The sequence below is a fragment of the Neolamprologus brichardi genome, chromosome 20 (assembly GCF_056152115.1).
Source record: "Neolamprologus brichardi isolate AB-2024 chromosome 20, ASM5615211v1, whole genome shotgun sequence".
Lineage (NCBI taxonomy): Eukaryota > Metazoa > Chordata > Actinopteri > Cichliformes > Cichlidae > Neolamprologus > Neolamprologus brichardi.
Window position 1 is genome coordinate 8,324,793 of NC_142123.1, and position 24,974 is coordinate 8,349,766.

Here is a 24,974-nt window from a genome sequence, read left to right on the forward strand (position 1 = left end):
CGCTCAACATTTCCATTGTTAATTTAGGTTCAATACCAGTAGCCAGTGATGTCCGGACATCCATATTCGGGTGTAAGAGAATGGATTGTGATTGATAGTTTTCCCTCAGCAATGCGCTCCGTGTCGTTTTCTATGCGGGGAAACGTGGCTCGCGTCAGGTGCTTTTGACAGGATCATAAGAGGGCAAATAAGTCAGTGAGTAACAGTATTCATGTGTCGCACACAGGCGGAAATAAGCTTCCGTTCGTACAGACTGATCATTACTGGAACAAATTGGCGACATGTATGTGCAAAACCCCACGATTTTTTTTTTTTTCATTTTGTGCTGCAATCAAACATTCCCGTCTCCGTGCGCCAATAAATACGTAAAATAACTGAGATGCGCGAGGACGGGACATCAATTGCGTGCCTCCAGTAAGGAGAGCAAATGATTGGTTCCTGCACGCATCTCTGATACCTACTAGCTTTTAATTCATCGATTCCTCTGCTATGCGCAGCGTATCGATACCAGTGGATCTGTGCGCTGCAACAGTACCACTCACATTTATGATGAAATGATGAATGAAAGCCTGAAATGATATTGGATGCGCATGAACCCACCACAAAACAAGTTTCACTGGTTAAAGCAATAACATTGTGTCGATGCTGGAGAAAAACAGTAGAAGGGTCCCGTATTGCCCCGCACTGTGATTCCCCATATGCAGAAGTATTAAAAGGATATTCTAAGAATATGAAGCGTTCAATGTTCAGCGTTCAGCGTTCAGGAGCTGACCTGTTCAGGAGCGTCTGCAGAGAAGTTTCAGCCTTAATCTCTCTCTTGCTCTTCTTGCCTCTCGCTTCGACGCTCTCCTCTCGCCGCCCGTCAAGAGAAGAATGCAATCGGCGGCGTTTGAGGGAGAACCTAAAGTATTCACACACGCCCTCTCTCTCTCTCATACATACGCACAGAGAGCCGATAGTCACACACACTTTTTATTTAGCTCTTTCTATTTAGCCTCATTTAGCACACACTTAAAAAAAAAAACCCAGCCCACATGACTCACATTGGAACATACCAGACCCATTAATATTTACTTATTAATAGTACCATGGGCATCCCCCATGCATTCTTTGCAATGGAGCGCCTGCTCCATTTGACACCACAAAACAAGTCGGTTGTGATTGTCCTCCAAAACAGCCCCATGTTACAGCTCTAGGGTTAGGTTAAAGTACTTCTCGGTATGGGATGTTTCTTCTTGGCATGGTATTTATAGTCTCTGCATTCCTTTTTGAGCTAAAATAAATTTGTAGAATGTAGATGAACATGTTCTCAAACAAAGCCATTGTAAGGCCGTGCTCTATTACGAGAAGCAGAGTATACTTGCTTCCGCCTACCTTGCTTGAGAAAAGTCAGAAAATGTCACGTACAGAAAATGATGAAAATCATACAATACAGGAAACAGACATATTGTGCTTAGATCTGAAAATGACAGTAGAACTAGCCATGGGTAACTCACAGACCTGCAATGGTGGAAAAATAACAACTGCACTGTTTCTGTCACATACCTGATTCTTTAATATAGTCAACTGTACTGGCTAGTACTATAATAGTACTACAATCACTATGTCATATATACAGCCCTGTTTCATATGTTTCATGCAAAATTTTCATATATTTCACATTAATTACAAACAATACAGTTCTTCCAACCACACGCTCTACAGTTTACATTTTTGTGGAGGTGATGTGAACAATGTACACAATCTTAAATACACACACATATATATAAAAAACATACATAAGCAGAAGTAGATGGGCAAAGATTAAAAAAATAATCTCGGTCCAGTCTCTCTTTAGGATAAACACTGGCATTCCATTAATGAAGCACATGCTTCACGGCAACTTTATTTAGGTATACCGTCATTCTTCATGGCAAATATTCAGCGAGTTACTGGAAATGTCGCTAAAAGATTTTATCCACACTGATCACATCACCTAATGAAATGTCCCCTGAGTTTATATTTGGGCTACCCTTTTAATTTGCAGTAGTGAATGTGTCACAAATTCCTTTTACTCATTAAAGGTAAGGAAGAATATGAAAGAAACAAAACAGAATATTACCAGAAAGTTCTGCTTGGACACTTTAAGTAGGTGTTTGCATATTCTGTTGACAAAGAGCAATATTAACAATCACTTGTGTTTCTAACCACCTCTCTGTGGGGCTGACATTTATAGTGACCACTGTAACACTGCACACAATCATGGCAGCTCTTATTTATTTAAAATACTGATTAGTGCAGATTTAATGTTGGAAAAAGATCCTGGTTTCAGAACTTATCACCACCCACATGGTAATAGTAGTTGGTTTAGGCCAAGATTCATCCTCACCCAGCATATATACATCTTACAATATCAAACCTGACTTCTAGTGGTTTAACTTCTTACCTTGTTACAGTTATGTAGAAATGTCATGGTGTAAATCTTTAATCTGAGAGGACTTCAAAGCATTGCTGTTTTTTACATGGCCGCTAACCAAAACATACTCTAAGTGTTAGAGCAGAACCATGCTGTTACTTATTTAATATGTACAGGCTGTATGTTTTTTGAACTCTGAAAGTAAACACAGAAAATAGGAGGTTTGTTTTTATGCCAAAGAACAAAAAGGGCATTTTAATAGAAACCTTTATGGGAAAATGGACTGTTTTGTTACAGCTAAATATGATTCATTGTTTTCCTATTGCAATAAACAATGACTCATTACACCCGGTTTTGCTTAACAGCAGAGGCACATCTTTTTTGGGTGAAACACTGGATAGAAATGTTTTTATTCTTCGCTCACTTCGTATGCACACCCGTGACCAACAGCAGACATAGGCAGATCTAAGAGTGAAGACAGCTGGAATCTATTCAGTCACATGCCTTTCTTTTGACCATGCCTAACGTTAAAGAGTCAAAATATGATGAATGGTGTCTGTTTATATTTAAGCAGCCATCAGGCAGCCAGTCCCAGTTCAGAGAGAACAGAATATCCTACATCCACAACTGCGTCATCTGCCCAGACTGTTTCAAAAGCGTCGAGAGATTTCCTGTTGTTGTGACACAGAATGAAACGTCTTCCTTGGAAAAAAAAAATGCAATTAATACTGCCTCTGTTCAGAAGGGAAACAAACAAAAGCGACAGACAAAAAGTATCTTAAAATAATATTTATTTTTCCATGTAAGAGCACGAACACTGGCTTCATAAATAATTTATCATGGCAAGCATTTATGTAATGATTAACAGTAAAAAACTAAACAAAACACTAACACAACACAAACAAAACCAAAAAACACACGCAAGGTTCGTCTAAAAATTACACAGGAGAAAAATAATCTATACATATTATTTGATTGACTGATTGATTGATTAGAGTCTATACGTCTATACACAGAGCACCATATAATATGCAGACCATTACCTATATGGATGCGCACATACTGGAAGGATAGTATACTTTTACAGATAATGTGAAATTAAATTAATCTAATGCACTTAAAGGTTTAAAAAAAATTGCATATAATATTGATCAGAAAAGTGAAGCTTATCACAGTGACTTCTATTACATACAAAGTCTTATAGCCATATAATATATGGCTATAAGCTATATAACAGATAGCTGTGCATATGCATACACATGATGTGTACTATGTTTGTTGTACTGTGTGTAAATGTCTCTGTGTTTGAGACAGAAGGTAGATTCAGTTCTGAAGCTCCATGGATAACTCCTCCAACAAACAGAGTGTCTGTCACTTCTTTATAATATCATATTGTTTCCTCTGTGGACTCAAAAATATGTTGCAGCAATCTCCTGTGAAATAAAACAGGAGTGATCAAATATAGAAGAAGCTCCACAATATTGTTATATTAATTTTTTCAGTTAAAGTTTACCTTAGAGAGAGTAACATGATAGATTTCAAATTAAGTGAACTGGAGATTCACCATGTTCTCCCTTTTTGAATTCAGGTGTTTTTAGTCCCATTGCCAAACCCAGTCTGTCACAGACATTTGTGAAAGACTGGGTTCTCCTAAAGCTCTTACTGAAATTGCACATAGTGTTGTAACAGTTTGCCACTGTTGCAAGACGTGGGTCTAGATATTCAATGACCGGCTGTAAGTTGTGTTGTTGTTGAAAAGGGGAAGCATTTAGCTGTCACAGCAACCCAGCCACAAAGTGGCAGACAATGTAAACTTATACGACAGGGTAGCAGAGTGCTGAATTACATAGTGAGTAAAAGTCTCCAACACTCTTCTGACTCAATAACTGCAGATCTCGAAGCCTTCTCTGGCGTTAACACCAGCACCAAGTCATGCACAGGGAGCCTCTTTACACAGGTTTTCATGGCAAAGCAGTTCCTTATGTGCATTTGTCCGTGTAGTGTGGGAGATAGACTGCCTTCTCCCGCTTCTTATGTTATCACCTTCCAAAAACCTCTCATCTGCATGTAAACCCACAGTATGGATCCACACTGGTATCAGTATATAGTATAGGCTGTTTATGCGGATTCAAAGGGAATTCTGCATGCACATGACTATGTGCAGTGTTGGGAAGGTTACTTTTTAAATGTATTCCATTACAGAATACAGAATACATGCCCCAAAATGTATTCTGTAACATATTCCGTTACGTTACTCAATGAGAGTAACGTATTCTGAATACTTTGAATTACTTAATATATTATCATGCTGTTTACAACTACATGAATGTACTATTGCTGTGATTTATTACTGTTACTGAAGGTACGCGGCTCCAAACCGTAGTAAACGGACCTCTGGCTAATACGGTGGGTTCTGTGTCGGGCTAGTAGCCGAAAACTAGCTTTACTTTGTTGTCTGGGTCAACTTTGCTAGCGAGAGACAGAGAGAGGCATTGAAAGGCTGCTCCAAAGGAACTTATTGTTTTTGGAGGAAAACACGAACACTGTGTACAATCGAGTCTTAATAGCTTACTTACAACTGGGCTCGTCAGGCACTCTTTTTGGCTGCAGTGGTTATTATTATATTTACATGCTTCCAGCTCCCGTTTTTGCTCGATGACAGCTCATACTTTTCCTTTTTCTCCCTCCCTCGCTCACAGACACATAACTTGTATGGCAGTCCATTCTCCCTGCAGCACGGACTACACTGCCTATGATGCTACATTCTTTAGAGCTATACCGGTAGCATTCTGCCTATTAGCTTAGCACAACAACAACAAAAAGGCCTCTCTCACCCAGGAAACACGCAGAGAGAGAGCGTCACCCTGTAACCATGGCAACCGTAACGCTGCCGCTTGAACAACAGAACGTAGCTGTCAAACAAAACCAAACAGTCCTGACCCGCCACAATATGAAACAGGGAAGTACCACCGTGTAATCCATTTATTTCAACAAAGTAACTGTATTCTAAATACCACCTTTTTAAACGGTAACTGTAAGGGAATACAGTTACTCATATTTTGTATTTTAAATACGTAACGGCGGTACATGTATTCCGTTACTCCCCAACACTGACTATGTGTGATTTTGTTTTGTGTTTGCTTTTTGTGTGTGTGAGACCAGCGGTCGACTTTTACATCACCGGTATCCCAGCATGTTTGTGTGTACTTGATCAGCTATCCCAGTTAGGATCACAATAAGGAACACCATTAGTGAAAGCTGCTGATGTTAGCATTCATCAGCCAATCAATATAATTCACAATGCTAGGTTAAGCTAGTAGCAGTGGAAAATTAGACAGCTATATGTGTGTGTTTTTGTGTGAGCTTCCCACTTCTTTTGTGAAAGGGCTTTGCTTCTGTTAATTGTATTTTACACACTGAATAGTCTTTGTTCCTTTGTCTTTGTACAGGAACAGAAACATTAAGACACGTAAACAATTAAATACCGAGGCAGACCAGGCAGAAACAAAAGCATACACGCTGAACAATTTGCGGACATGCATGGAAGCACAGGTGAATAAATGAGATTAGCTCACAGACGTACACACACGTATGCACACGCGTGCGTGCACACACACTGGCCTGGTGTAGGCAGAATATAATTTGCCTTCAGACAGAGACTGATGGTGTGTGGTGGGTGTGTGAAGCATTTCTGATACTTAAATGTATACATGAGGTGAAAAATTCTGGTGTTTTAAATTGAACTTTGAGTTAAACCACATAAAAATACATGTAGATACTCAATAAATTTCAAAATAAAGAAAATGTTTGCCATGTTTTTCCAACACCCATCTGCCTCAGGTTGTGCAGTCAATTTGAGGTGCAGGTCACACTACTTGGACATATTAAGGGTCAATGAACCAATTCCGAAAAAACATTTTAATTATTGTCTATAAAGATTAGCTTAATGAATAATTTCCACACCACTGACCGCAAGTGAACTCAATCACTCCCCTAATATATTTAGCAATGAAGTAAGGTAATCAGGAATGTGGCTTCACATTTTCCACATGGTGATTACAGCAAGATGGAAACAAAGACTTTAAAGTTAAACATTACAAGAAAACAAAGCATGCAAACATAGATTTAACCGCTCCCACTGTTAAAAGCACGCTATAATAAGCACCTTCCGGCTCCTTCAACTTCTTATTTAATGGACAGATTTGAGAGTATGCCCATCTAACTCATAGGAAGAAACAGTAACATCAGCTTCTTGCAAATTTAGCTACCCACAAACATCAAATTAGAGGTTGGGTGTTTGAGAAAGCAACAATGCTGTGCAGCTTAATGACTTGCAAGAAATAAATATCAAAGAAAGTTTCCTGCTTTGGAGGTTTAAGTGCAAAGGATTTATTCTTTGCATTCTTCATCACTTTATATAACATCAAAGTGCATTTTGACATCCTCCATCATGTGCCATGATGTGTATGCTTGAGTGCTCATACCTTATATTCCATGCTTTGGCTCTGTGTTATGGCAGACTGACAGTACAGAACGGCATCGTGGACGGTGGTGAAAAGACAAGACTTTGTTACTTTGTCATTAAAGAAACCTGCGGTCTGCAGGTTATCCACCACACTGCCTAGACAGACACAGAGAGAGAGGCAGAGATGAAGACACAAAAAGAGACATGCGAAGAAAGCTGGAGGAAGATGAAATGGGTAATTGAGCATGTCGGTGTAGGAAGAAAAGCAATAGAATAGAAACAAGAGATGGAGGCACAGAGTGGAGCATGGAGAGCAGAAAAAGAAACAAGGTCTTAAATGTGAAAAGGAGAGAACGGAGAAACAGGAAGGGCTGCTCTTGTATAAAATTCCTACCTGTGTAAATATTAACTAACAATAAACTTGTTATGAGCTCCACAATTTTCTTTGGCTTTCATTGTGCTCTTTCCTAGTGTTCACTTCCCCCCTCCTTCCGCGCCTTCCTGCTTGTGTCTTCCTTTCTTTATTTATGCGTGTTTATGTATACTTTGACTGTCTTTCAGTGACTGAGACTGTTTTCCTCATGGGACTTGCTGTATTTAAAATGTAATATACTCTACTATTTTTAATTTTTGCATTTGTTCATTGTTTTTATAGGAAACATTCGAATCATAGACAGGATCAAACATGGTGGTAGCTTCCAGGTCAGAAAAACGAAGTCACTGTGGAAGCGCCTAAAAGCTGCATTCTGTCTGAATCCCACCAGATGGCGATAGCTGTGGTCGTAAAAAAGACTTCAGGTCAATGGAAAAATGGCTTTCTGATGGGACCTTTGGGAACACTTTCCTGTCGAGTTTGTGGGCTTAGTCGCACTTTTTGGATCACAGCGAATCAAAAATAAAATCGTGGTTACATTAAATCTTGGTCATAGGCTAGCATGTTTCAGGACAGACGATTGTCTGTGGTAAGAAACCTCATGGGCTTACGAGCTGTCAGTCAGGAGTCATTAGTCAATAAGCATGCAGTTTCACAGTCAGACTTGTCTTTCCTCATCACATCAGTAATTTTGCAATTATGATGCCTTTAATTTGAAAGAAACAGGAACATATACCCCACAAAATGAAATAAATCTTCTTCTTTTTTCTTTTCTTTTTTAGTTCTGCTAGATGTGATCTATTATCCTCTTTGTCTAGGATTTCTATATCTGAAGTAAAATTCTCTGTGTTCACCTTTTATCACAAAGGCTCAGACATATATGGACTGGTTCTTATACAGTGCCTTTCTGCAGAACTTTAGCGCTCAGAGCACTTTATAATCATTCACCCATACACAAGGGGTTTTTTTGTGCTTAAGTGTTTCCCATCTAACTTTCACACACATTCATACTCCAATAGATGCATTGAAGAGCAACTTGGGATTATCTTGCCCAAGGATATTTGGGATGAAGACTGGAGCAGCCAGGGATCGAATCAACAACGCTCTGCCTAATAAATTACAGCCACCCTATTTCTCATTATGTTCATGATCATCCCAAATTCTGGAAATACAAAAATGGACATTACAAATGCAAGCTTTTAAATACAATTTAAATGTAATTTGATCAGTTAATATAGCTCATTATCTTAATTTGGAGAGTTTATATAAATTCACCATTGGGTGGAAAACTTATATTTACATGAACAATTAACTAACACTTAATCAGGTTAGTTAATTGTTTTTATGAATGGCTGGATTGTTATTGCTGTGAATTATGAAATGAAATCATTTCTTCCCTTTCATAGAGGAAGGAGCAATGTGTCCTCTGCTAGAGGAAGTAATAAACGAAGCGCCTTTCCTTGGTACTTCCAAGAACTCAAACAGCTCTTATTAAGGCTGTCATACAAACATTTCCATGTCATTTCTTTCTCAGTTAAACTGACACGTTCCAGAAAAAGCGAGGAAAAACAGAATTTGTTTTGGTCCTTAGAGCCATCCAGCCATTTGCCATTTGCTTCCTGTCCTGTGTAATTCTTTTCCTTGGTTTTCCTTAGTTGTTTTCTTAAGTTCAAAGTTCACTTTAACACTTTCTGTTTTTGTCTTTTGTCCTTCTTGGTTTTGTCTAACTGCTAAGTCCCGAGCCTGTATTAAGTGCAGGCGCTGATCCTGTGAAATAAGATCCCCACCTCCACACAGCCGGGTTCCAGAGAAATGTGTTTTGTCCACATACTGCAAGTAAGGCCTAAATTAGGAGGCTATTATGTCAAAAAATAAAAACTGAGAATAAAGGCTTTAAAACACATTAGTTAGACCAGATGTCATTTTAAAAATATGTGTTAGCTTGCCATGAATAGGGCTAATTACATAGTCTTCTGAAAAAAGAAAACATGTCAGGTACTTTATGCACTATAACATCTACTGTCATTGAACGCCTCAGATTGCATGTGGCCGAGTAGATCAGGACTGCATGTGTAAAAGTAAAAAGACATAAGAAGAGTAAGAGTAAAAAGTAATATTATTTGGGAGTATTTCTGTTCCACCTTAATGGTTTTCAGAAGGTATTTTTAGATCACTACAAGGCAAAAAGACAAATGGGTTCTTAGAAAACTGCACAAGGAAAATTATATCTACCAAATCCTTATAAAGTCATAATAAAGTGTATTGCATTTATTTCCAGCGAGAGTGTTGAAAGTAACTGGACTTACTTTGGCAACCAGCAAGAAACACCTCCACTCCAATTTCTCCGTAGTCTCTCCGAATCTGAAACACACAAAAAAGCACAGAGAGAGGGACAAACTGTGAATGATCTCATTATTCTCATGATTCGAGTCATAGAAATCATGACCTGAGAGCTAAATTATAACAAAAGGGACAGAGGGATTGATTTTTTTAAAACTAGTTTGCAGTTGTCTTCAGTTTTTTTAAGCATTTGAAAAAGATGTTACATTTCGCTCTTTTTGTATATATGCATGTAAATGTGACTGATCTGTCCTTACACTTCGTAGTGTCTTGACCCCCACGGTGTCCAGGAAGTTGACAGGGCCAAGGTCGAGAACAATGGCTCTTGGGAGTGAGGGGTCCCGCTCAGCATCTACTTCAATGACAGACACATGGTTCTGCTCCTCCATGTTTGGCTCCCTGTTCTGGGTAGATATTAATCAAAGTGACATTTAAGATGACCACAATCGAAGCTATAGGGTCTGGAATGCTGAAACAGGTATATGTGGAAGAAAGCTCTTGCATTCGAATGTGAAATAAAGTCCTCTAAATTTGCCATCTCTTAGTTTGTCCTTACCACATCCACCCCATTCTTCTTGAGCTCTTTTTTGACTCTCTTGGCTTCTTTTTTCTCGTGTCTCTGCTTTTTGGCTTCCAGTTTTTTCTTTGCTGACAGGAGCTTTGTAATATCAAAGCCAGACTACAAAACAAAACAAAGAACAGTCAGATCAGTTACTTAATACCACTGTTAGTTACCCTGTCTGTTAAAAAAAACTAAAACCTTTTGTTAAGCTGTAAACTTAAAGTGTTTGGTTGGTGTTTTAATAACGGGAAACTAACATTTCCCAGAAAAGACAGGACTAGAAGAACATGCTACACAAAAATCTTTTACTTCATATGACTGTGGAATCATCCAATCATTCGTCTCCAGTTATCGGAGACGGGGTACACCCTAGAAAGTGAGTCAGCGTGTCACAGGGCTAACACAAGAAGAGACAAATTACCATTCACCTTTAGGTGATGCATTATGTTGGGTGCTTAAACTTTTGTGCGGGGATTCTCAGCCAGTTTGGCCAGTTCAGTCAGTCCAGTTTCTGTTTAGCACCAACATAATATAACCACAACAAACAACCAAGCAGCAGAGGTGTGGTAGACAGCAGCTTGAATGAATGGAGTCACTGTTACAATACAATGACTGATTATTAGAAATGGTGATGGATTTCTTTCTTTTACTTGACTTACTTGTTGTAACTCAAGTTCTTTGACTAAAAGAAATCCATTACCATTACTTGCAGAAACCTTTTTACATAGAGAAACCTTTTGAATACAAGCGCGCTCATCCACACAGGTGTGCACACAGGTGTTCACTGTTCATACACACAAACAACACCTTTCTTGGCTGCTACCACAAAGCACATTGTGCGCCGTCGGTCCTGCGTGCTGCACAACTACTTTCAATATTTAGTATTTACTGTTATTTATGCTAGATTAATGCGATGGTGTTGTGTTTATTATGTTGCTCTCTTTATTTTTGCTTGTTTTGTCTTTTTTTCTCTCAACAGGTGGTCTGGGAGTTTTTTTTTTGAGTGCCCTTTCTCAGTGTCCCTCTTCCCCTCTGTTTTTCTTTTCCTTCATCTTTCCTTCTCCCTTTTCTATCCTCCAGCCATGTCTGTCCCATCTGTAACAACTGAAAATAATATAAAACAAAATAAATAACAACAACAAAGGTCGATCAAATGGACCAATATGGCAAGGCCGTGATGATCCACTTGATAAAGTAAATCTGTTGGGTTTCTTTGTTGGCCTTCAGACAACAATTCTGACGCCTAAGGAGCCAAACGGGACAGGCAAAAAAAATAATAAAGAACTTGTTGTTGTAGAGAAAAAGACAAAATTGGGCATGCCTGATCCAACTTTATTTTTCATTTAAATGATGATCCTTTATATTTCTAGCAAATTGTAATTCGAATGCATGGCAAAGAATGTAACTTAGTGTGTATCTTAGTGTCATGCACTGCATTTTTATGAGGCTTGGTCTTTGCTATATATGACTTATTTTTACAGGAGTAAATTGTAACGTTCATGTTACGAGCCTGGCCCTAATTATAGTTCTAACATCAAGAGTAAAACTGAGTAAAAAGTATATAAGGACATACTTTGGCTATTTCCCGTTGTTGTATACTTTGATATAACAAGATTCTCAAAGTGGGCAGTGTAGTGTCCAGTGGTTAGGACTGTTAGCCTACAGCAACAAGGTCCTGGGCTTGATTGCTGGGGCTTTTCTGTGTGGAATTTTGTGCTGAATGACATCACTAGTTGGAGCAGTAACAATCCTATAACAGCATGGCTCATGAGCTTCGTTAGTGCCGGAGAGGACATGCAGGGAGTAATCGTACATTTCTTGAGAACGCGTCAGAACTGGTGTCACAAAAGCACCTGAGTCTGTCTCACCTTCGAAACAAACGTGCAGCCTCTGCCAGACTGCTCAGCAAGAGCTTATTTGTGCATGAAAGCAACCCTTTGACTTTGACATGCTGACATTTTAATGAATGAAACATTTCCATTATCTCCTTCTCTTATTCAGTGTCTGTGCCTTCCCTCTCCGCATCTTTTGTTATCCTATTTCCAACTTCCCTCTGTCTGTCTTCCCACTGACCCCAAAGTGGCGTGACAGAAGAAGAGGGGCAGGAAGAAAGCGTAGGAGCGAGTGGGATGGGGTGTTTTAAACAAAAGCTGAGCGGGGAAAAAAATGAGAGAAGAGAATGACATTGCGAACAATGTCTGTCACAGTTGTGATGTGTGAATTGGTGACAAGTCTGGTTGGCTATTAGTGTGTCAGAAATCATGTTTTTAAAAGAGGAGTTAATTGCACGGAAACAGCAACATGATGTGTTTGGTTGCTTCTTTTTCGGCGTGTGTGTGTGTAGCTGTGGTGTGCTGTTTCTGTGTATTCATTTAAATCTGAGCTTTTAGTATGTCATGCTGTGCTTTGTAAACTGATACTGTGTTTTGTTTTTGGCTTTATGGTCTTGGTGGGGGTGAATGCACCCACGTAAGTTAATTTGTGCTCTTTGTGAGAATTTAAGAGTAATGATGTTTTTAAAAGACATTTTCTTGTCACTTTGTAAAAAAAACTTTTTTTAGGATTAACATTTGGTTTGAAGCTTCGGTTTAGGATATCTGTGTTCTCACCTTTGAGTTCAAGGCTTCCTGGTACATCTCAGCATTGGCAAAGTAGAGGGTGGCAGAGGAACGGAAGATCAAAATCCCTGGCACTCGCCTCACCTGAAATCGAATGGATTAAACAGGCTAATCAATCAAAACATTCCATTATGGCTTTAGTATGAAGTAAAGGTTACACCTGTCCAATCAGATATATGGATTTTTGTTCATAATTTCATAGCAATTTATCTAATATCAATATATCCATCCATCCATCCATCCATGCCAGTGAATTCTCTCCAGTGTGTTCTAGGTCCTGAAGCTTGCCTAAAACACCTCACTTTACCATATGTCCTGAAGGCATCCTGGTCAGATGCCTAAACTATCTCAACAACTGGCTCATTTTAGTTAATAAAATCCCCTAAATGTCACAAAACCTCATCCCATGTCTAAGAAAGCTCATTTCCATGGCTTGGATCAGTGATCTCATTCTTTTGGTCACTACCCAGAGGTTGTGGCCATAGGTGAAGGTGTGAATGTAGCTTGTTTTAAATAGTCTGCTTAACCAAAACAGACAAAATAACTTGTTCCCTCTATCGTGAATGGAGTCCAGCTCCACCAGGAAATGGTCTGATTTGTTGGTGGTAACACAGGCCAACCTCTCACTATTATTGTATGAGTACCAAATGTCCTGCATCCAAGGTTCGACTAATGGATGAAATCTTGTCTCCAGTACCCCGGCGTAGAGCTTCCTAGGAAGGCTGTTTGTGATGCCCCTATAACTGCAGCATACCTCATTGTAAACTGGGCCTCCACCCCTGATCACCATCCACTGGGCATAAGCTACCAATATGGTTTGGAGATTTTTAATTAACTAAAAAACAGGAAGCATCTTAAATTTACATCCCAGCCAATGAGGAATTTGTAGTTTTTGTTAAACTCTCTTTGTGGAACTACAAAAACTAAACTGCTGTGAGAAAAAACTTCATTGTTTCATCATTATTTCATCTGTTACATATCCATGCTTTCCCCATCAATGACCAAACCAAGTAAAATTCTGACAGAATAAAAACAACACTTATTAAGTAATTCACTTTTGAAAAATGATATTTAAAACTTGATAATACAACACTATTTAAAGTACAGAGATGTAATGTGATTAGAAAAAGTCTTTCATGGCCGACTGCTGGGACTAGCTAAACTGAAATTTTGAAATAATAATAAAAGAAGACATTTTATATAGTATCAGTATGATATAAGAGTAACTACACTAAAAACATGCTGTTCATTTCTGTACCAGTGCTCATTTTCCATTCCATTTTCAGTTTATTTAAAAAGCAAAAAAAAAAAAAAGCAGTTCTGTACCTGATGGTATTCGTCCAGTGGCTTGTAAATGTCAGTTTCAGGGACCTGCCCTAGTATGGAATATTTAGGTCTGAAATAGTCACACATGGAAAACCTTAATTAACAATTTCTAATGCTTTAATCCATTAATAGACCATTGTAGGCCATTAATCAGTTTGAATTGTAGTGAGTTTTAATGTTCAACTGGACACTTCCCTATATCTATATCTATATCTATATCTCTATATAGATAGATATAGATATAGATAAAGATACATATCTATGTATGTATATATATAGATACATAGATACGTGCAGGCCATGTTTACAGAGGGAAGTGTATATAAGATAGTGCTGTGTATGGCTGTTTGGCAAGCTGAGGACCAAACCAGTAACAAAAAAAGCAGCTATTGTTTTCTTTTGGTGCACATGTCTTGTTTGCGTACTTGTAGTGAAGTTGTGCTGACATGCTGACATGAACACATGGGTCAGGACAGACCACATGGTTGTGAAAAAACATAATTAATTGTGAATATATGTATAACCCAACGCAAAGTGTGCCTACAGCTGTGTCCTGAAGATGACAGTAAGCAAGGAGAAACCAATGGATGCAGCCAGTCCTATGTCAGGGTTTAACAGCAAGGTGAGGATGAAGGTGGCCACCCAGACCAGCTGCAAAGAGAAACAGAGAGCATAAGGAATAGCTTACGCCTGTGGTCTGCTGTAATAAAAAAAAGTGCCTCATTTGTCACATACTGTACATTGTTTCCCTGCCTCTATTATATTTGAAAGACGTTAGTCTCGGTCTCTTTAACGCCCCCTACCTGTGAAGCCCAGAATAGATTTGATAGCATGAAAAAAAGAGGGCAACATTGCCAGAAACACTTTATAATATGGCCCCAGACCAAAGACGTCATAAGCTTAAAGTTAAATGAAATTTCAATGTTTCAGTTTTATTTGAAATTAAATGACCGATTATTAAAAAATTATATTTATTGTATTTTTTAATTATATTTAAATAATAAATGTAATTAAATAAATAAAAATGATTAGTATTTGTAATTATTTATACTACAATTAATCATGGTACGGCAGAATTAATTTTAGGTACTGTTTAATTTCTTGATAATTTTACTGAAAAACAACAATACTTCCCCATTTTACACTGTACGTGCACATTACTTTGGAGGACCAAGGTCATATTATGAAACCTCTAAATCTTGAGTATTTCACAGTAAAGGAGACACTTCTTTCCTTTACAGTCCTTTTAAAAGTTATGTTTGAACAGTAATTGTGGGGAAAAAATTAAGACTTGTCTCTATCATTATGAGGTGACATAGGTCTGAAAATCTTGACAGTTATTATTTTTTCTAGTAAATTGGTAAGGGAGAACAGTCGCTGTGACATTTATATTGGCAAAGTAAAGGGCCAGTGGAATAAAAGAAGCTCTATCAGACACATCACCATCACAGCATTGGTTGGATGTGAGATGGGGAAATATAATTAGTATTTCTGCAAATTTACAATGAAATTGCACAATTTTAAAAATGGCTTACGCTGTACTTTAATTTACTTATAGTATAATTATTTTTCTATATCCTGTAATAACCTGACTTTGTACCATCTCATTCTAGTGTGTGAAGTTTTTTCTGCATTTTCCTCCCTGTGGTGAAATGTCGCTATCTTTCTTGTTCAAGTCCACTTTTCTATCATTGGCCATTCTACCTGTGTCAATGCCACTGGGCTGTGTGCTGTTGGTTTTTATTTCACACAAGCCTGTCTGCCTGCATACTTGTAGTCCAAAGACCTACATAAACGTTCCACAGCGAATTGGGGACTGTTGTGAGGAAGCAAACATATGATTGCTATTAGCAGGTCACATGTTGTACATATACACATGTTGACAGAAAACTGTCATTAATTTTATGGGCATCATTTGCTTAACAGTTTTTTTTTTGTTGTTGTTTGTTTTTAGCTAATTCCAAGGAAATTAGCTGAAACATATGAAGCCAGGATTATTTCTTATATGGAGTTGCTCATCCAGGTAGTTTGTATTCCAAATCATGTCTATAAAATGGCACTGTGAAGCAGGATAGTACTTAATCTAAAAGTCAGCAGGTAAGGAAGATATGCAGTATATGCAGTACAACATATGCTATGTTAACACAGTAAAATACCTTTGCTGCATTAACCACTTCCTTGTGGCCTTTTTAGTGCACTCACCATATCCACTCTGTTGGTTTTCCACAAAGCAGGGATGTCCAAGAACTGCTTCATCATGCTATGGAGGTTGACATGGATGATGGCAGCCAAGACCGCCTGCAAAATCAGGGAAACGGTTTAAGTGGAAACGTTTCTCGAAACAGTCGAAACGAGTTTCATTAGCCTCTCACTGAAGTACTGTTTAATAGTAGTTATTACATCATGCTCCGTCCATGTTTGGGCTTAAAAAAACTATTTTCTAAAAGTAGCTGATAACTTTAGCCTGAGGCAGAAGAAATACCTGTTTGTGCATTTTGACAACATAACCTCAGCTGTTGTTTTTTACCTAAGGCTAAGAGATTAGCATGCGTATGCTTATGACTGTGCACACACACATGCACACACACACACAACCCCGTTCAGCTATCTTAGTGAGGACCTTCATTGACATAATGGTTTCCCTAGCCCCTTACCCTAACCATTAAAAATGTATGCCTAACCCTAACCCTTACCCTAAACCTAACCATAACCTAATTGTAACCCTGACACTAAAACCACATTTTGAGCCTCAAAAAGGCCTTCAAACTTGTGAGGACCGGTGAGTGTCCTTACAAGTGACTGTTGGTTCTCACAAGTATAGTAAATAAATCCATTGGGTATCCTTGTTGGTCTTCAGACAACAATTCTGACGGCTAAAGAACCAAATGGGACAGGCAAAAAAAACAAAAAAACAAACAAAAAACAAGTATCGTAGAATGCATATTTCGGTCCTCACAAGGATAGTTAGACAGGAACACACACACACACGCATACACACAGAGTACCTTGGGCAGATCTTCAAAGAGTGATCCAATCCACAACGTGATAAAAAGGATCACTACTGCTGACAGAGCCCCAGCGACCTGGAGCGAAGAGGCGGGGAAATATGCACACAGTGAATGGCAATCAGGACAGTGAGATCGGCGAAACAGTTGCTTGATGTCAGGGTCATTAGTTTGAATATGATTATAAAGCGAACTCACATCGATTGAACCCTCTCCTCTCCTCGATAGCCCTTGGCTGATTAATGGTGCTGTCAGACTAAATCAATTTAGCCTTTCAGTAAATTTGTACTTGTGTAGGTGGAGTTTGATGATGAGAAAAAAAAAATCAATTCCCTAAGTGTTTTTTAATCATGCACTGTATCAGAGTAACGTTAATTATGATGTGTGGTTCATTGCATTTAACCTTTGTGATCTTTGTTTTTCGCTAGAGGCAGAGTGAAGTGCAGGGATGAGAATGTTTATGCTTTCAATGATCTCATGAAGCATCCCTTTAGAGCTTAAATATGGCAAAGCATCAAACATCATTAGCGTTCAAATATCAAAGATAGCAGAACAAAGATGGGGAAAGCGGCAAATGTTACAAAAGACAAATAAAGAAAACCGTTCTATCTTTATTGGATTTACTAAATCAGTTGAAGGCTATGGCAAGGGAACAGAGTTTCAAGATATTTTGTGGTTTGTTTAGGGCAAAATATCAGATTCATACATTACAGAGTTTGTGGTATAATGTGTGGAGCTAAAATAGTTGGTTCTGGGTTGATTATGTGGGGCAAAGGTCTCCCAAGTAAGAGATTTTGATCTCTAGAAAAGAGATCATTTCAAATTGTTTTTCTCACTTAGAGCTACATGTAGAATCCACCAAAAGTAAGTCAGTGCATCTGACTTCACATGGGATTTGAGCTCCTAATATTGGCTTCTTCAGATGAGAGTCATGTACAAAACATTTTTCCCTGTTATACATTTTTCATACTGTTTTATACTACTCATTGATTTGGTTTGTAAACAAGACTCCTGTCATGGCCTAGATTTTCTAAAAGGTGAACATTGAACCAAAAGGAGGTGCAAGAGTGTTTTTTGGTTTTTTTTAGATCAATTGAGTTGCAAGATGCTGAATAATTATCCTGGGGTTGTTTTTTAATTTCAAACACACCAAAAACAGGTTCCATATCCCAGCTTTAAACCTCTTTCGGTGCTTGCTGGTTGTGGGTGTATTCTTTAACATGGATACTAGGAATCATAGGTGAGAAAACAAGAGAGAGTTTTTTGAACTCTCTACTGACCTGAGTTTTGCCCCCTGCACTTTCCTGAACCATAGTGCGAGACATGGAGCAGCTGACAGTAAAACACTGAAAAATTCCTCCAATGGAGTTACTCAGACCCAGAGCAATTAGTTCCTAAAACATGAAACACACTTTTTATTTACAGTGTACTAAAGTATCACTTCATGTTTGCGTCCACCTGTAATCATCCTACCTGGTTGCTGTCAACCTTGTATCCATATTTTAGGGCAAAGATTCGTCCCAGAGAGATGGCGATGCCGTAGCCAACCACAGACAGAGCAAAGCCATCACCGATCACTTGGCCAAAGATAGAGGTGTCTGGGAAAACAGGTGGCTGGAGACTGATATACAGGAAGAGACAAGAGTCAAGAAAAGCGTTACTTTTCATAGTGACTGTCACTTTTTATGTGACAGATGTGTGTGTGTGTGTGTGTGTGTGTGTGTGTGTGTGTGTGTGTGTGTGTGTGTGTGTGTGTGTGTGTGTGTGCATTGTACGTGCCTGTGTGTGCGCGTGTGTGTGTTTGTTTCTCACCCTGAGGGAATAACTCCCACTACATCCACTCCATATTCCTGCTGCAGGTTAAATTGCCATGCGATAACTGTAGCTATAACGATCTGGAAATAAAATAATAGTGATTTTCAGGGTACACATTTTGTATTTTGCAGTACAAAGTCTTGAGCAATACTCAGTTTCTTTATATTTTACTTTGAAAATAGGAATTAAGTGTAGCGATTTATTGTAAGGTGCAAACAAAAATATAATCAGTACAATTCTTACAAACTTGAGGGTTGCTATTTTAATATTCATTTTTATTTTTTTTTTAATTTTCAAGTAGTCTTGAGGAATAGTTCTCCAGGCTTCTTTGGATGTTTCTGCCTTTTATTCCTTTCAAGTCAAAATGATGCTACAATGCTTCAATAATATCGAGGTCTGGGATATTGTTCTCTTGTATGTATGCTTTTCCCACAATGAGAGTGTGTTTGCAATCATTGCCATGCTGGAAAATGAAGTTGTTGTTAATCAGATGCTTTCCAGGTGGTATTGCATGGTGGATCAAACTCTGAGGGTACTTTTCTGTGGTCATAAATCCATAAATTTATGACCGCCAACACCACTGGCTGAAATGCTGCCTCAAACCATGAGAGAGCCACCCCGTGTTTTACAGCTGGACTGTAGACGCTGTTGTCATCTTGACGACAGAATTTTCAAATTTGGATTACTTATTCATAAGACCTGCAGTTGCTGACTTTTAGTCCAGTTCTTGTATAAATCGGCTTCTTGACAGCCACTCTTCCACTGAGACTGTTAATGATGAGGCTTCAGTGAGCAGTAGAGGTCAGATGCATCTGTCAGCTCTTTGCTGGCATTTGTGTATGTGACACATATTGAAAATGCATTTTTGTTGTTGTTGAGCCAACCATATAAATAACATATATACTTTATTGATCCCCATGGGGAAATTCCTCTCTGCATTTAACCCATTCACTCAGTGAAGCAGTGGGCAGAGAAGGTACCTTGCTTAGGGGTACCTCAGGGTACCAAATAGGTACACCACTGGCCAATGATTCATAGGTTGGTGTTAAATGGGTTAACAAACAAAACACAATTCTGTGAAATGGTCGGGTACAAAGAAGGATTGAAAATGAGAGAAAAAACAGCCAGTGTTTAAAAACACAAACAAAAAACCTTGACCTTGAAAAAGACTAGAGAACTATTGTTGAAGACATGTTTGGCTCATTGGAAGTAATATATAAAGATATAAAGTGTGACTCAAGACTTGCACAGTACTGTTTGTATTCTTGCATACTTACAGCAATCAGCTCCACGGGTATAGGAACGGGTATTTTCTTGCCCAAAAATGCATTGAACTCCTTAGCCGCGATAAGGCCGAGTATGGTAATAACACTGATCACAAGAGTGCCGATGTTTGACTCTGGGAGGAGATAGCATATCTCCAATACAGTCTAGGAAGACAGGAGCAAGAAAATGACTGCTAAAATAGATGAATAATTCAATGGATCTAAAATAGAAAACATTCAAAATAAAGAGTACATAAAATTGCCAGCAAGAGCACTAAATGGTTAAGTTAATGTAATTCTTACATATATCAGGGATAAAGGTCCATTATGTCTCACAGGGTTAACGCCAAAGGTGTATTTGAGCTGAGACACGATGACATGGATAGCAGCTCCTGTGGTATAACCTCGGACTAGTGGCTCAGACAAGTAGGTTACCACAAAACCAAACTGGACCAGACCGAGTAGAATCTACACACACATCACATGAATCAGTGGAGATTAACATGCAGTAGTTGCAAAAGTGAATTCTCAGAACACTCATTTGCATTTCACATTCATGACACAGGAGCTGTGCAAATTATTAGAAATGCAAAAAAATAGTGTTTAAAATTAATGAAATAGATTAAATTGACCCTTTTAGCCGTTGGACTCAAAAACATCATCAGTGTCCAGGCTGAAGTTCCCAGAGTCCCTGCAGGCTCATGCAGCGAGAAGCTTCTTTTCATTCTTTTGAAGTAATCAATAACATATTGAAACTGAAGTCTAAAAGCATTTGCTGTCAGGCAGATGGGCCTCAAAGAGCTATGTAAGCTTATTAGCATTTGCACAGCATTTTACTTTATTCACTAATGTTTGAGCAGCAGCTGCCTGTTGATGGTGACAAGATATTTCCATTTGTTCAAAAGAAACATCCAAACTCAGTGAGACAAGTGCCCCTTTATGGCTCCAAAATTTACGAATGCAGGGTGGAAATTTTTGAGTGATTTCAAATATTTACTTGAAATAACCCAGATATAAATGTGACAGCTGCAGCCACTCGGACCCTTTCCTCATCACGGGCAACTGTGTCAATTATACTGGTGTTGGTCACATTGTCCCATGTCATAAAGTTTGAGTCTGGGGCCAGTCGCTCAGTCACTCCTCCTATCATCACGCTCATCACTGCATATGTTCCTAAAAAACAGAGATAGAAAATGATTTCTATTAGGCGGCGTTATGAAAACATAGTGAAGCAACATGTTATTCCACTGATTAATAATTTTATTATTACAGATTGTTTTTTATTTTACTGATTTATTTTTTACTGATTTATTTCAGCCTGGAAACTGATGGGTCCTTCACAAACATGAAGTCATTTGGACTTTGCTCTGAGGGAATCATATCACTAGGGTATAAAGTCTCCATTCGTTCTGATTAATGTTACTTCGCTTCCAAGTTGTTTCCTTTTTGATTAGCCAGTTTAAAAGGCAACTTTTCCAAGTGTGATGCCTTTTAATGTCGTCTAGTGATTTAGGAAACAAATATTATAAATAGATTTACAAAAACTTTTATTTTAGACAAGTGTTGACGTGTCTCTACAACAACGTCTTACTGAATATTTTCTAATATGTCTACAAATGCGCATGTAAGCAAACTTTTAGACTTTAAAATATAAAATTAGGCATTTGCTGGCCTTAAAGCTGACCGACATAATAATCTTGTAAAACTACGGCACTCTCCATAGTGGTTGTTGAATGTAGTTGTCACATGTTTCCAGGTAATTATCACACAACATTAAACATAATGCTGAGTAGTGTTGTACCTTTAAACCTTTGAACACTAAAGAATGCTGGGGATTTGCGATGGAATTAATTTCACCTTTTTATTTGTTAAATATAAAAGAAATCACCTAATATCACCTTTTTGATTTGGGGTCACCATCTCGTCAACTTTACTACTAATGTCAGCATATGAAAATTCAAAGGTGTAAAGGTTACCATTTTATTGATATCAGGTCATCATTAATATTTTAATTATTAACATACCAAAGTACTATTTCTCTTTGTCTTTTTCTCTCATAGACATACGTTTGTATAAGTATGAATAAGTATTATTACCATCACTTTCTGTTGTGATACACACATTTCAAGGTAATATTACTCATATATAACCACTATTGAGGCAAGATATTTACTTGTGTGTTAATTTGTAATTAATAGTAGTAACTATCTGTTGCCACATTATTGCTAGTTTAATACCAAGCTGTAATAGAACACGCAACCATAAACTATTACATACCAACTGAGATGTGTTTGGATGTGCCAAAGATGAAGTAGATAAGGACTGGGTAGAAGGATGAGTACAGGCCAAATACTGGAGGAACAGAAGCCAGCAAGGCATAGGCCATACCTGCAGTGATAGGAACAGAGGATTTTCTACACTTGTTATAATAGATAAAGAAACATTTTATTATTTCAACAATGGAGAAGAAACATTTTTGACTGCAGTTTATGATAAACAAATTAGAACATTATACCTATATCTAGCTCTACTATCTCTTGAACTTTCATCTCACCCTGTGGCAGCTGCATGATGCCCACACTTATCCCAGAGATCAGGTCACCCAAGGCATTTTCTCTGATGGGGTAACGGGGAAGCCATGACAAAATAGGAACAGTACCCAGCAGGCAGCTCTTCATCCGGTGGCCAGAACACCTGATGTGTTTTGTGTCAGCAGAGGGTAAAAATAGATGCAGAAAGTGACATTTAAAAGAAAATACTTCAGGGATAAGCTTTTTTTTATTAATCATAAAGTTGATGCCAAACCACTTCTGATGACTCCAGCTTTTTTACTGAACTACTGAAAAAGTTAATAAGTAAGACGAAAACCAGCCACTATGTGCTTTACAGAGGCATTCAAAATGTGCACACCTAAATCAAGTAAAACAACACAAAACACAGAGACATTACCCAAGTGCCTGTCTGAAAAGATGTGTTTTCAGATGTTGTACGCCACAGAGTCGAGGGTGAGAATAGAGTGATAACAGCTGTTCCACAATTTTGTCGCTAAGGTTCGCAATCCCCCTTAATTTTCAGAATCACCAGAAGACCTCTATCTGCTGACCTAAGGATCCGCTTTGGAGAATAGGAGTGGAGTAGACTGATGTGGGGGAGCTTTAACTCTTAAGGCCATAAAAACAAGAATCAAGATTTTTAAATTTAAAAAAAAAAAAATTTAACTTTAAAATATCTTAACCTAAGTGTAGACCAGTGCAGACGCTTTAACAAAAGTGTGAAGTGAGACTCATACCTCAATATGGCTTTTGCATGCAATAATTAGATAAAGCAAGACTTAATACTTTTCTTTGAGTTTGATTTGGTTTATGTGATCAAGAGCTATGAATTCAATCTCTAATTGCAGTTCCTAGGATAGCCACTTGAGGCTGGTCCCAAAAGTGAGCCATCGCCCTTTCTACACAGTCGGACAGCCACATGAAGTTAAAGACTTTACAGCAGATATATGCATGTGTACAGCCAGCTTGTGGTCTTTAGAAATAATTTTTTTTGCCATAATACCTGTGGTGATGTTGATGTTACTCTATATAACTATATACTTTTTTTTTTTGTTCGGTTCATTGATCTCATCGTTTCTATGATCAACTGTAAAACTGGAGTATGTCTGCTGATATCATTCATCAGTAGAACGCTTATTGTTTATAATGTTAATGTCGTTTGTGAATGTGATGAGATATACAGTTGATTAAATATACTGTAAAGTGCTTTACCTTACTGACTTTTTGACCTTCTCACGCAGAGATGTTTTTGATACAGACTTTTGTCCCATCTCATCCATTGCTTTTTCATCCAGGACCTCCCTGTGGACGCTGTAACTCATTCGCCTTCTCTCTGCCATGGCTGAAGTACAAAAATGCTTCTTATCTTTGCCAGTACTTTAGACATTATTGAAAAATTATCATGATAAAATATAATTATTGTGGGGGGAAAATAATGTGTGAAAATCTTTAAACATTTGTCAGTAACTACCTTGTTATGTCTGCAGCTGTATCAAAAGCTAGTAATAAAGTTGTACATACCTATTGGGATAAATAAATCCTTCTTGTGGACAATGGTGCACAGGCATCAAATGAAATCTTCTGCATCAGATCCAAGTGGCTGCAAGTAGTGACGGTATTTCTATGTATTTCTATATTCTTTTTTTTTTGTAGAGATAAAGGCAAAGTTTTATTCTGAAAGCCAAGAGAGCTCCTGAGCTCCTCTCTCCCCAACTTGTCTGAGGGTAGTTGTTGTCTGTCTTGTGGTCTGATTGCTTTGAGACCTTGAAGACAACTCTAGATTTGACACAGCACATGTCAGTCGAGGAAGAGGACAAAGTTCCTTGTACGTGCTGTACAAGTGAAAACAGACATGGTAGAAAAATGTTCAGAACATTTTTGTTTTATGATTTAATGAGGGATTTCCATCGCTCATGTTGTACTTAAAATTATTTATTTATTTATTGTTAATCATGGTTTGTCTCAGAATGAATTTGTACTCTGGCATGTTATGGTACTACCATAAAAGATTTTGTGGTATAGACAGCAGACGCACACAGGTTAACCTATGAGATAACTACAGACTGAATTGCTGCGCATTAGTTTCCTTTATTGCGCCTTATCTGTGTTCTATGTTTTATCTGTGCACGATTAAAGATATTAGTCCTTTCAGCAGAGTCAGATTTGTTTGATTTATTTGTGGTCACACTGAAGGATAATTACAGATCACTGCATAAACTGATAACCAACCAGAAATATAGTAGGTTTTATTTTTGGAC

General features: G+C 38.1%; 2 protein-coding genes across 2 annotated transcripts in view; both read right to left on the bottom strand.

Annotated features, from left to right (window-relative positions):
* The window catches only part of mgll (monoglyceride lipase), a 39,112-nt gene extending 38,157 nt beyond the window's left edge, over positions 1-955 (bottom strand). The window contains exon 1 of the mRNA XM_087833304.1: positions 773-955. The gene's annotated coding sequence lies outside the window, so the exon portion shown is untranslated. The remainder of the gene's footprint in view (positions 1-772) is intronic.
* A 2,250-nt stretch (positions 956-3,205) lies between these two features.
* Positions 3,206-24,456, bottom strand: slc26a6.2 (solute carrier family 26 member 6, tandem duplicate 2). Its single transcript, XM_087833443.1, has 20 exons — positions 24,238-24,456; positions 23,929-24,058; positions 22,719-22,858; positions 22,442-22,552; positions 21,162-21,337; positions 20,468-20,632; positions 20,177-20,329; positions 18,897-18,979; positions 18,558-18,705; positions 18,365-18,478; positions 17,085-17,162; positions 16,282-16,377; positions 14,624-14,730; positions 14,080-14,149; positions 12,745-12,837; positions 10,130-10,252; positions 9,831-9,977; positions 9,540-9,594; positions 6,880-7,016; positions 3,206-3,828 (listed from the first exon to the last, which is right to left on the bottom strand). The coding sequence occupies exons 2-20, from the start codon at positions 24,054-24,056 to the stop codon at positions 3,805-3,807; spliced, it is 2,148 nt and encodes a 715-aa protein (XP_087689569.1). The 5' UTR covers positions 24,057-24,058; positions 24,238-24,456; the 3' UTR covers positions 3,206-3,804.
* Between the last annotated feature and the right edge of the window lie 518 nt (positions 24,457-24,974).

Excerpts from the sequence above, each read along its gene's own strand:
- slc26a6.2 (XM_087833443.1), bottom strand. The coding sequence starts at position 24,056 with ATGGCAGAGAGAAGGCGAATGAGTTACAGCGTCCACAGGGAGGTCCTG. Across the intron at positions 14,731-16,281 it reads AAACCAACAGAGTGGATATG|CTGGTCTGGGTGGCCACCTT; the intron begins GTGAGTGCACTA and ends TTCTCTTTGCAG. Across the intron at positions 9,595-9,830 it reads GGGTCAAGACACTACGAAGT|ATTCGGAGAGACTACGGAGA; the intron begins GTAAGGACAGAT and ends TGTGTGTTTCAG.